Source organism: Arachis ipaensis, chromosome B3, assembly GCF_059453495.1.
Source record: "Arachis ipaensis isolate K30076 ecotype BB chromosome B3, ASM5945349v1, whole genome shotgun sequence".
In the NCBI taxonomy this organism is placed as follows: Eukaryota; Viridiplantae; Streptophyta; class Magnoliopsida; order Fabales; family Fabaceae; genus Arachis; species Arachis ipaensis.
The window spans coordinates 5,447,113-5,461,047 of record NC_142438.1 but is presented as its reverse complement, the minus strand read 5'-3'; the positions used below and the strand labels follow the sequence as shown (position 1 = coordinate 5,461,047).

Sequence of the window (13,935 nt, the reverse complement as noted above, 5' to 3'; positions counted from 1 at the left end):
ATGTTGAGATGGATGAGTGGTCATACGTGATTGTATAGAATAAGGAACAAAGATATATGAGAGAGAGAGTTGGAATAGCAGCTATTGTAGAAAAGATGGTAGAATCGCGTCTGAGATGGTTTGGACATGTGATAAGAAGACAGACAGAACACCCAGTCAGGAGAATGGATGAGGTAGAAGATGGAGAAGAGGTAAGAGGTAGAGGAAGATCTAGAAAGACCATTCATGAAGTGATCAAACAAGATCTATATGTAAACAGTTTCTCTGTAGACATAATACATAATAGAACTTAATGACGTTGTTTAATCCATGTAACTGATACCACCTAGTGGGACAAGGCTTTGTTGTTGTTGTTATCAGTTACTTACTCGCATGCTCTCAATTCTGCTACGTTACCAGTAGGAATGATGCCAATTTCTGCCAACTCTTATTGGGCTGGATCCAAAACCTATCAAACAAAAAAAAATTCCAATCATCCCAGTTTACCCTAATTGAGGTTTAGCCCTCACACTTTCCACCTACTCATTCTTCACCACCGCTGTACGTTTCCATTCCCCTCTCCCGTTGCTAAACCTCCCTGCTACGGAGACGCATTGCTAACCTCTCTATTTCCGTCCACTTGAAGAACGAATGTTGCCTAGCGCCGCCACTGCTCAAACCCGCGACGTCGCACCGCCACCACCATCATTCTGCCGGGAGGCGTGAAGTCCGCCACTGCCCTCACGACGCGCCGACGCTTTTCCCCATCTTCCGTCGCGAGCTGCTACTCCTCCACTCCATTGTTCTCCAACAGGCTAGTAGATGCTTAAGGTTTTATCACTTTTATCTAATAGATGATTTTCTAAACTGTTCTAGGATTCATAAACTAGGATTAGTGGTTCAATTGAGGTGTTCTTTAATTTTTGCTGAATAATTGGATGTTCCTATTTTTAATGAACTTTACATATTTGACTTGCTGATTTGAACTGATTTTTTCATGGTACTGGTTCTGCCTGTGATGGGTGAAAAAATGCCGGTTAAGAATTTCTAATAAAAACAGCGTTGTCAGTACAGTCTTAACCGACGAAATTCCCACTATCAATTTAATTGTGTCACAATTAAAATTAAATAACTGGGAGTAGAATTCCCAGGTCATTTCCCAAAGAGTTGACACAAGGTGTAATTTATTGGTCAGAAATTTTCTGAAAAATTTTAGAATTAGAAATTGGAAAAATAGATAGCTATCAATTTAAGCAAGAAATAATGACAAGAGGTATTATATATTTGAAATAAAAGGCCTTGGCTAGGAGAAAATTAATTGGAGTTTCTATCCTTGTTGACTTTCATAAGTATAATAGTAAAAGGTTGTTACTTCCACTTAGTTATCCTCTAACTAATAAAGGAAAGTCAAGTAGGTAACACTAACTCTGATTCACAAGTCCCAATCACTTCACAGGGAAGGATTAGAAGTAGTGAAAATTGAGTTAGCCAGCAATTTTCAATTACAATTTGATACTTGAGTATTCCAATTCAAGGGTTTTCAATTAATTAACTCCAAAGCCAAGTTGGGAACTTGATGCGTGAGCATCTTTCCTATCTTTTCCTAGTAAATTTGTATGTAATTTGTTGAGTTTAATTAAGAATTAATTATATTTTAGCCACTATGGATGCTATTTTGAGTTTTGTGCAATACTGTTTATTTTAGGTAGCATTTGGCGGAATTTGATGGAGTTTTTGCAGAACAAGAATCAAAGGAGATGGCAGCGAGGAGCGACGCTTATACGCGGGACTGACACGTACGCGTGATTTTGGAGCTTTCCATGACGACGTGTGCGTGTGACTGACGTGTACGCGTGAATTGAAGATTTGCTTAGCGACGCGAGCGCGTGACCGACGCGTCTGCATGACTCGCAAAAAAGGACCATCGACGCGTACGCGTGACTTGCGCCACGTGCAGAAAACGCAGAAAAAAGCTGGGAGCGATTTCTGGGCTGTTTTGACCCAGTTTTCAGCCCAGAAAACACAGATTAGAAGCTGCAGAATGGACGAAACAAGTGGTCCCATCCATCCATTGAAGACTTGATTATTTAAATTAATTCGAATTTAAATTCAAATTTGAATTCTAGGAAAAGATATTATTTTAATTTTAAAAATTAGATTTTAAATTTATTAGGATTAGTTATAAAAGGGAGAAACTTTCCTTCCTTTAGAGAGGTCCTGGGGAGGATTCCATTCCATCCTAATTTACAATCCGTATTTTCTCTGAACCATGAGCAACTAAACCTCCACTGTTAAGGTTAGGAGCTCTGTCTATTTGTATGGACTGATTTTATTATTTTTTCTATTTTAATTTATGTTTTGATTTATATTTAAGAATTGTTTTCGTTCTTTATTTTATGAATTTGGGTGGAACGGAAGTATGACCCTCTTTCTAAATGCGTTCTTGTATAACTTGGAAAAGCTCTTTACTTGAACAACAGCTTGAAAACATATTCTCCTAAATTTCTAATTTATCTGGATTTAATAGGATACGTGACATATAATCCTTTTATGTTTGGGTAATTAGGATTTCTGTGGCATATAACTAGAACTGAACTTCACCCCCTAATTGGAATTAATTGACCAAGGAATTAGCTGTTAATGAATTTTAGAGGAGACTAGAAAGGTCTAAGGAATTAGGGTCTAGTCACATATAGTTGCCATAAATTAGATCTTACATGATTAAAATAAAATAATAAGAAAAGTCAATCCGAAAAATAGATAACTCTAAAACCTTAACTGTTTCTTCATATTTTATTCCTCACCTATTCACCTGCCTGTCTTCAAACTCTTCTTTATTTTTTAATGCTTTTGAACTTCCAAACACTATTTTCTGTTTGTCTAACTAATCCTATCAAACACTATTGTTGCTTAATCCATCAATCCTCGTGCGATCGACCCTTACTCACGTAAGGTATTACTTGGTATGACCCGGTGCACTTGTCGGTAAATTTGTGGGTTATAAATACCGCATCAAGTTTTTGGCGCCATTGTCGGGAATTGACTGTGATTAACAACTATTAGTTGTTTGATTGTTTAGATTAGGCGTTTTAATTTTAATTTTATTTAAATATTGTTTTATTATAAAAAAAAATTTTTTTCTTCCCTTGTTTTCTAACTTTTTTCTTCCCTTGTTTTCTTTTTTTTTCCCGTCCCCCTCCTGTTTCGTTTATTTTTTTTACTCCGTTTTTATTTTTTATTTTATTCTATTTTTATTTTATTTTCATTTTATTTTCATTTTTTTCTTTTCGTTTCCTTCCATTACTTTTTATTTATTTATTTTTTTTTATATATTATGTTAGTTTTGTTTTATTTTTTTCTTTAATTTTTTTATAAAAAAAATTAAATAAATAAATAGCACTAATATTTTTCTTAATTTCTGAAATTAAGTTTGATGTTTCCTAGTTAATTTTATTTTAATTTTTCTTATTTTAATTTTTAGAATTTTCTTATTTCTCCTTTACTTTCCTGTTTACCACATGGTGCGTTTAATTCTGTTTGATATTTTGTGCTAAGAAAAAAATAATGGAGAGAGATCATATGGGTTACTACTCACACCCAAGTAGTAATTCATATGATTGTGGATGGAGGAACTACCCAAATTTTGGTTGGCAAAGTCAAAACCAAAGAAACTTTAATGCTCCATGTTTCAACTATCAAGAGCCACCACCCCCATATTCATATCAAGAACCATCACCTCCATATTCATACCAAGAACCACCACCTCTCTTTTCATACCAAGAACCATCCTCTTTTTACACTGTTCAAGAACCGTCATCTCCTTCTTATTCATATCAAGAGCCACCATCTCCTTATTCATTTCAAATACCATCAGGCTTTAAGCTTCTCATGAAAGAATTCCTACATGATATAAAGACGAGTGTCAAAAATGTAGAGAAACATGTGCAATCAATTATCAAGTCACAGGAAGAGGAGCAAGCAAATTCCTTTCCAAGAGATATAATGCAAGATCCTATGGAAGAAAGTGAGGAAATCAATCAAAGGAGTTTATACTCCAGTGAATTAGAGAACTTTTCATCCTCACACATGGAAGAAGAGGAAGATGCACCCACAAAGGAGGAAGATGCACAACCTCCCATGTCCTTGGTAAGCAATAAAGAAGAGATTGAATTAGAAGACAACTACCAAGAGGAAGAGGTTGAAATTGAGGAAGCTTGCAAAGAAGTGGAAGAATTCAAAGAAGAACACAAGGGAGTGGAGCTTGCAAGACCTCTCCCAAAGCCATCAACATCCAATACAACATTCAAGTGGGTAAAATTCCTATCCTTAACCTTTACGTTCCCACTTGAATATGGGCTACTGGAAACGGATGGTCAACTTAGAGCTCTTTGTGGCATTAAGAGTAAGAGAAAGATGGTTAGTGGTAAGAGTTGTCAAGCAAGGTTCAATATGGTTGCATGCTTCAAATTGAAGTGCAAGGATTGGTGTAGAGCTCAATTGAATGGGTCTAGAAGATTGTTTGGATGTCTCTGTGAGAATTTAGAACGCTTGCCACCCGGTGGGAACAATGGTGATCCACAAGGAGACGGGTGTAAAAGCAAGGTTTGGGATCCTGGAATTCATTCCCACAATCAACACTCTTGGGGCCTTGTCACTTGCTTCAACTTGCTCAAAGGCGTTATGCGCCTAGTTTGGGATCCCGGTAGCCATTGGAATTACAAACATTGGTGGAGATTCCTGGATCAGTACAAGCACAAGCCACCATGACAAGAAGCTCACAACATGTCCAACTTAAGGACTTTAACTAAAAGTGCTTGGTGAGAGACAACCCACCGTGGTATGATCGTTCCTTTTCATTCTTAGTTATTTTTCGTAGTAGTAGTTTTCTTACTTAGTTGATTTTTCTTGAGTTTTCACTAATTTTCTGATCATGCAGTTATCTTAGAACAGGAACCGATTAAAGCCAATATGCAATCTTGATCAAAGACAAAAGGTGTATCAGAGACAAGTAAGTTACTTAAAGGCTTGTCTATTTTTGAAAAGTCTCTGATAAACCTTCTGTAAAATCCAGCATGTCCTAAGAAACTCCTAATTGCCTTGACATTACTAGGTGGAGGTAATTTCTCAATTAATTTCACCTTAACTCTGTCCACCTCAATGCCTTTGTTAGAGACTTTATGACCAAGGACTATTCCCTCTGTCACCATAAAATGGCATTTCTCCCAGTTCAAAACCAGGTTGATCTCTTGACATCTCTTTAGCACCAAGACGAGGTGGTGTAGGCAATTAGGAAAGAAATTCCCAAATACTGAAAAGTCGTCCATAAAGACTTCAATGAATTTTTCAATCATGTCTAAAAAGAAAGACAGCATGCATCTTTGGAAAATTGCTGGTACATTGCACAATCCAAATGACATGCGTCTGTAAGCAAAGACTCCATATGGACAAGTAAAGGATGTTTTCTTTTGGTCTCTTGGATCAACTACTATTTGATTGTATCCTGAATAGCCATTCAAGAAGCAATAATATGCATGTCCTACAAGCTTTTCTAGCATCTGGTCCATGAAAGGGAGTGGGAAGTGATCTTTTCTTGTAGCTTCATTAAGTTTTCTATAGTCCATGCACATCCTCCATCCCGTGATAGTTCTTATAGGGATGAGTTCATTTCTTTCATTGGGCACTACAGTGATGCCTCCCTTCTTGGGAACCACTTGGACAGGGCTCACCCATGGGCTATCTGAAATTGGGTAGATCACCCCTGCCTGCCAGAGCTTCATGACCTCCTTTTATACCACTTCTTTCATGACTAGATTCAATCTTCTTTGGGCTTGAATGGAAGGCTTGGCATCTTCTTCCAACAGGATCTTATGCATGCATATGGATGAGCTTATCCCTTTTAAATCAGCAAGGGTCTATCCAATGGCATCTTGGTATTTTTGCAGCACCTTGATTAGTTCCTCTTTCTATTCTTGACTAAGAGCAGAATTGATGATTATTGGGTAACTTTCATCACTTTCCAAGTATGCATACTTGAGAGTGGGAGACAATGCTTTCAGTTCAAGTTTGGGTGCTCCTTTCGTCTCTTTCTTTTCCTCTGATGTGCTTGGGCTGAACACTTTCAGCTGATTGGATTTCGGCAGCCTCCATGTTTAATGTAGAATCCTCTTCTGTCACCGCTTCAAGTTCTTCATCAAAGGTTTCTTGCACTATAATTTTCACTGCATCCAACCTCATACACTCTCCTACTGACTCTTGTGGGTAGCTCATGGCCTTGAACACATTAAACACCATTTTCTCATCATGTAGCCTAAGGATAAGTTCACTCTTTTGGACATCAATGATGGCTCCAACAGTAGCTAAAAATGGCCTTCCCAAAATTATTGAAGCTTTGGCTTCTTCCTCCATATCCAACACCACAAAGTCAGCCAGAAAGATGAAGTCTCCCACCTTTACCAACAAATCCTCTACTACTCCGTGAGGGAATTTGAATGATCGGTCTACCAATTGGAAGGCCATTCTTGTTGGTTTGGCTTCCTCAATCTTCATTCTTTTCATCATTGCTAAGGACATCAAATTTATGCTGGCTCCTAAATCACATAAGGCTTTTTCCACTGTGATTTCTCCTATAATGCAGGGGATTTGGAAGCATAAACTTGATGTCACGAAAATTTGTCTCTCAACAAATTTCCACCGGCAAGTGCACCAGATTGTCGTCAAGTAAAAACTCACTATAGAATGAGGTCGAATCCCACAGGAATTGGTTGGTTGATTAATGTTAATTGGAGAATTGTTCTAGTTGAACTGAATCAGAATTGAAATTGAGATTGTAGAATGTAAATTGGCGGGAAACTTAAATTGCAAGAAATTAAATGAACAGAAATTAAATTGCAGAATGTAAAGAGCAATAACTTAAATTGCAAGAAATTAAATGGGAATGGGGATTGAGCATCAAATTAAAAAGCAGAATGTAAAGAGAATGGATAGATCAGAGATGGGGAAGCTCATTGGGGTCAGGAGATGTTATAATTCTTTGGATCAAGTTCATTTTCATCTCTTCCTCAATCAATGAATATCTATATATAAAATCAACAAAATTAAAACATAGCATAATACCTTAAACAAAATCATAAAGCCAAATACATTATAGTTACTTAGATTGTTTAAATATTATTTTTTGAGTTTGATTCTTAGTAACAGTGTCTTGTTTAACTTCTTACTCACTCGTTCGCTTAAACAAGTATCGAAAGTTTGAATCTCATCTGGCCACTAACGAGTCCTTAATCTAACAGTTAAAATATCATGGACAAAAAAAAAAAAGAATATCTTAATATATAATATCGGTGGTGAGCACAATAAAACATCGCTATCGCTGTTTGGATAAGAGAGACTATATATATATTTTTTGGTAGATGACATCAAATATGTTAACTAGCTATTTATATAGTTTACCTTTATGAATTGGATAAGTGATATATCTTAATATCTACATAGAAGAAAGGTTTCACCAAACCATAGACGAAAAGGAAGTGGATCAAGTCTAGTGATGAGGTTAGAAGAATAGTTAAATTCTAATGATGTTGACTATGCATACATGGCCACAGAGAAAGACAACATTGCCTCAAAAAGGATTTTCATGGAAAAGTTCACTTACACCAAGTGTAGGAGGCTATCAATATTTAGTCAATCATATGAACCACTACTATCTCCAAATCTTATCCAACATTAAAATTTCAAGGGTCAAAATTGAACAAGCTGAGTACCTCTATAGAAGGTTCATGAATTCCTTTGAGTTCTTCCCTAACGACATAGACAACATTTTAAGGAACAACATGTTATATATATGGTAGTGTTTGCCGCGGTTTTTTCATTGTCGAGTTCAATAAACCGCTACGCGTTCTCTTGACAAATATATGAAGCTTGGATCCTTTGAACCATGACTCCATTAATTTTGGCAGTGCAAACACCAGAGAAAAAGATGCAATGGTTCAACGTTTTGCAAAATCCAGTGTGTTTCATTTTCTCCAATTTGAAATTTTGAAACACTTCTCAAGTAACGTCTCCCCATCAACCGTTGGACTCTATATTCATCCTCCACCCTGCGTTTTCTTCTTCCTCCTTCCTTTTTCCTCTCGTCTCAGCTTCTTTCAACAATATCAGTTTGTTGAGTTTTCAATTAGATTCTTTTTGCACTAAGCAGTAGACCTTATACGAAAAGCTCTCCCAAACTACTCTTACATTGGCTTTCAATCTGTATTTCTAAGTAGCAAGTTTCTAGCAAAATGAGTTCTAAGAAGAGTATAAACTTGTATAATCCCTGACAAATATAGATACTAAGCTCTCATAATAATTTACTAGTTTGGAGCTAGCAAATATGTTCATGAAAAGAATAAAAGAGGCCACCCAGAGATCAACATAGTTGATTCCTGTTTTTGAAAATTTTGAGGCTAATCATTTGATGAAATATGAGGAAAGCTTTGATGAATGGCAACCAGAAGTAAGAACTAAAATATGACTTCAAGTGCAAATTCTAAATAAGGAAGGGAGTCAAGCACACAATCATTAAAGAAACTAAGGTAAAAAGGACAGATTAATTCTTCTACAAACCAAAATAAGAGCCAGTAGAAGAGAGAATTATTGTCAAATGAAGATAAACCAATATAGCTTATGCTCAAATAAGGATGCAATGAAGACAGGTCACAAGCATGTTGCAGATTAATGAGGGAACAGCAATCCCCTATCTGAAGCTTCAACTTTGTATCATATTTCATTTTTTATTTCTTGGGCAATGACTATTTACCATCAAATGAGGTTAAGATGCAATACACCAAACTTGCAAAAAAAGTGTCAGATAAAAATGAAGTTAAATCAAATATCACAGCTTATGTAAATCTAATGGGATAACTGATAAATAATACAATGTGGAAACTATTTTATTTCCTATAGCTTCCACACATAAAAAGAAGGGTTTTTTTTTGGTGGGGGAGGGGAATAGTCAACATAAAATCATTGCACAGGATGTAATATTTATAAATGATACAGAGAAAAGAAAAAACTAAATCCAATGCATCCAAGATAACATTTTTCTTTTGATAAATATGCAATTCTAAAAAATATCCTTACAAAATTGGGTGGACCATTTTGGATATCTAACGCATACTGATCAATTGTTCCTTAAATGAGCATTCTGGTTTCTCTGTTGGATAATATCCTTTTACTTTCTTGAAACCACCTCTCAGCCTTGTCTCTCTTCCCAAGCCTTTTGAAACCATCATCCATGATGGTATAAGTCCACCGATTGGGCTCAAAGCCCCTTCGACGCATCCTTTCAAGCAACTCATAAGCCTGCCCCATATCACTCTTACATGCTTTTCTCAACAACAAATTGCAAGTGTAAATGTCAAGTGGAAAGCACTTTGCGATTAATTTCTCCAAGTCCTCAACATGGCTAACTCTATGATGACGGCGAAATGCGCCAACCACAAAGCTAAGTATTGACCAATCAGTTTTTCCCTCCTCTTTCACTCCTCTTAAACGAACACAGGCATTGTAAACTTCCAGTGAAAACATAGATCGATAAAGAAGTATGTTACCAAGAAAAGAGGTTAATCGACGTCCCATTTTCTCATACATATCAACAAGATTCACTGCCTCATGATATCTTTTCGATGAACAAAGCTCCTGTACAAGATTCTCATAGCATTCAATGCTTGGATTTAAACCGTCTTTTAACATTTGGAGGAAGAACAGATACGCAGGTTCAGGATTCTGGCTCTTGCAGAGAGAAATAACAAAGCAATTATATAACTTTTTAGTCGCCAATCCACGGGACCAAAGATTATTAAAGAAGATAAGAGCATCATAAGTCCTTCCACTTTTCAAATAAGCTTTCAACATAAGACTTAGAGAAGATGAAGTGGGCTGAATGCCATTCCTCTGCATCAACTCAAACACTTTCCAAGCCAACTCAGCCTGCTTGGCATGCCCAGCCGCATCAATGAAACAATCATAAATATAATGTTGACGATCATTATGGGACAGCGTCTCAAACAAACTGAAAAAACGAGATCTTGAATTGTCCATCTGAAGTAAACAACAAAGAACAACTATACATAGAGCCGGTGTCACTTTATGACCCTTCTCCTTCATTTCAACGAGAAGACGAGCAGCAATATCTCCCCTATTCAAATAACTATCTTCCACTCTTCCCGCCCAGCACAGTGCCGTTATAAAGTTATCATACGTGGAAGCATTAGGCATAATTTTCCATTCCAAGGCAAGATGGAGCAACTCTTTCATCTCATCAATCATGCACTCTCTACACAGGACATCGGCAAGCCTAATAAAGGTCCGTCTATCTGGAATAAAACGGTGATCAATTGAGCTCTTCAACACACTAAATGCTTCCTTGGCGTTTCCGTCCCAACACAAAGTAAGTATCAAGTACTTATAAGCCATATGATTTGGGGACAGCATAAACTCTGATTTCGACTTGAACAAATCAAGAGCGTCATCCACCATTTCCTTCTTGCAAAAGAAGCACAGCACAGCATTCATGGTAACTGTGTTCGGTGGAACAGCAGTGTGATACATGTCCATGAACAAATCATACACCTCGTCGAGCCTGTCCTCCCTCAAAAGCCTGTAAATCAACACGTTGTACCTCGCTAAACCAGGAATGTACCCTTTATCTTCCTTCTTCTGTTTAAAAAACTCCAAAGCCTGATCCAACCGGCCACCCTGTACAAGGCCCCTTATCCAAACCCCATAAGCATGATCCAACGGCACCAGCCACGAATCCCCAAACTCTCTAACCAACCTAACAGCATGATCAAACCTATTACTCCCACACAAAGCACTGACAAGAACACTCACCTCAGAGCCATGAAGCTCCTTGTCACCATCCACCAAACCAAACAAGAACCCTTCAGCCTCATCTAACCTCCCCTGCTTGCACAAACACTTCATAACAAGCGCATTGGTATACCGATTCTCAAAACCCCTCATCCTAATCTGCCTAACAATGTCATCAACAGCATCGAAATAACTCTTCTCAACAAGGGCATTCAAAAGCACATGGTAACCAAAGGTATCCAAGTCCAAACCATTAAACCGCATTTTACCAAACAGTTGGAGTGCAATCTCAAGCTTACCCGCAATAGCATATCCAATGACGAGAGTATCGTTGAACCGCGCACGGGGGTAGAAGGCGGGGCCACGGCGGCGAAAGGATCGGAGGAACTCGATGATGGTTGACATTGATCTGTTGCGTGCGAGGATTCGGAAGATGGCGGAGAAGGTGCCGCGAGTGTGGTGGAAGCCGGGCTGGCGGCCGGCCCAATCGAAGAAGCGGAGGCAGGGGTAGACGTGGGCGGCGGTGGTGCCATGGTGGAGTACTGTGAGGACGAAGGATTCGTCGAGACGGGGGAGTGTTAAGGCGGCGAGAGAGGCGTCGAGGGCGGCGTCTTTATAGGAGGAAGAGTCCGTCGAAGAAAGAATCTGAAAGATTCGGGGGAGGAGTGGGTCGCGCGTGTTGAACCAGTCCTTGATGGAGGATGCTACGTCGTTTTGGTTTATTTTTCTAGAAGAGGAAAAGTAAGAAGGGTTGTGTTGGGAAAAGAAGAGAAGAGGGACCTAAGTTTCGTTACATGTAGTGGCTGTAACATTGTGGATTTTCTCTATCTCTCTCTCCGATGCTCAATATTAACATATATAAATTATAAAGAATATAAAGAATCTGTTATAAAAAAAAAAAAAAGAAAAAACAGATTTTATCTAATAATATTAGTTAAGTAATTTTTAATTAATTCAAATAATATTTTTAAATAATTTTGTGATGGGGAGTAAGGTTATTTAGGTTAATAGTAAAAGCTTCTGTGTATATATATATTCTTACTCTAACATACAAACAATGAAAATAAAAAATAATACTTAATACCTTATGCATAGTTTCGTTCTCCCGCTTAGAAACTTTTTTTTCTTTCTTATTCTTACACTCAACCTAACCTAGCACCTCATTTTTTATTTTGATTTACATTAAGTTCTGAACACTATATCATCCCTTCTTAAAAACTTTACACACTGTTCTATTTTTTTTTTTTTAATTAGACATCAACTATACTATAAACCTAAACAAAGTAACCAACTTCAGATTAGATCCAAAGAAATCTTAAATAGCCAAAAAAAATTTTAACGGCTAGTCGTTATATTAAATCTATTCTATTATATAAAAATCGAATTTCTACACTTAATAATGAAATTAATGTGGCATGCTCTTGAAATATTTTCTGATTTATTTTATTTAATTCATTAAAGTAAATCAATTATAATTATCAATTAATTAATTTGATTAGACATTCAAATATCACTATTTATTATAATTTATATGAATTGATTAATTATATCAATTAATTAATTTGGTTAATTATATTAATTATTTGATTTCTATAGAAATAAATATTAAATTATTTAATAAATAATAAATATGATAACAAAATATATGAATTCATTTAATTAGTTTATTTTTTTTAATACCATCTATTTATACGAGATCAAAATATATTTTTTACTCATTCACTCTCTTTTCATTCAAATGAGATGAAAATACATTAATTTTATGCTAACATAACATGTTCTTGGTGATATTTTTTTTAATCAAACTTAAACAAATTTTAAATAATTAATTCTATACTTTGCCGTATTGCATGGATAGTCGATGAAGCTTATTTAACAAAAAGATGGTCTAAATTTGTACGAATTCTAAATGTCCAAATTTATGATATTTCAGTTGGTTGTCGTTACGAGAATGACTCTAATCTTTACGTGTCTAAGGACTAGAATAGATTAAATATTATTTAAGTAATTTAGTTCTAATATTGGTATTTGATTAAATTCGTTTTACATTAATTTAAATTTAAATTATTACCTCAATTTATATATTACGATTATTTTTATTGAATATGTTATTTTTTAAATATTTTAATATAAGATTTCTTTTTTCTTGTATATTTGTATCACTTTTTTTTTTATATTTTAGATTAGTAATGCAATTCTTAATAAAAGTGTACTTAAAACAAAAAAAGAAAAAAAATTAAAATATCACTATTTAAAGGAAAAAGATAATGTACGTGAAAGAAAATAAAACGAAAAATTAAAATTGCTCTATAAAAAAAATTGTATATAATTTACGTATGAATGGGACTGGAATTGGAGGCTATATATGAATATCAAACATAAAAATTTATTACACGTATTGTGGAATAATTAATTATAACAAAAAAATATTTAACATATGTGATTTAAATATTTTTATGTATAATTAATATATATGTATGTATAAATAAAAAAATATTTAGAATTATTTAACAAAATTAATATATACATATACATAAATAAAGAAACTATTGTAATTTATGAAGATTACACATTAATTTTTTTCTTTCAAATGAATTTATTCTAATTATATTACAATTAGCTCATAAATAATGTATAATTATATTATTTTAAAAAAATATCTTTATTATAATTATATTAAATCAATATTCAATGCATTATTAAACTAATTATTATCAATTATCAATATTTTTATTCATTCTAATTATATTAATTGATATAGTTCTAATTCTCATTCATGTGCAATAATTTTATTAATAGATAGTTGTATCTACAATAATTAGTTTTATCCACAATTTTATTAGTAGATAGTTGTATTCACAATAATTCATGCTATAATTCTCACCCATCCTACGATTCTATCAACAGTATTACCTAAAATAGATTATGTAATGAAAAAGTTTAGAAAATAAAGACAAGAGTAAAGAATAAATATGGTCTGCGAGTGCTGTTGCAAGATTATGGATACTTGGAAGATAACTGCACGAAAAATGTATGTGGTATATAGAGAAGTTTTTTGAGAGCTTATAATGAAAAGGTAATAACGAAATCTCTTAATTAAATTTA

General features: G+C 35.0%; 1 protein-coding gene across 1 annotated transcript; it reads right to left on the bottom strand.

Moving 5' to 3' along the window:
• Nucleotides 1–8,888: 8,888 nt before the first annotated feature.
• LOC110262453 (pentatricopeptide repeat-containing protein At1g71210, mitochondrial-like) lies at nt 8,889–11,630 on the bottom strand. Its single transcript, XM_088508122.1, has 2 exons — nt 11,130–11,630; nt 8,889–10,923 (listed from the first exon to the last, which is right to left on the bottom strand). The coding sequence occupies exons 1-2, from the start codon at nt 11,361–11,363 to the stop codon at nt 9,151–9,153; spliced, it is 2,007 nt and encodes a 668-aa protein (XP_088364248.1). The 5' UTR covers nt 11,364–11,630; the 3' UTR covers nt 8,889–9,150.
• Nucleotides 11,631–13,935: the final 2,305 nt, after the last annotated feature.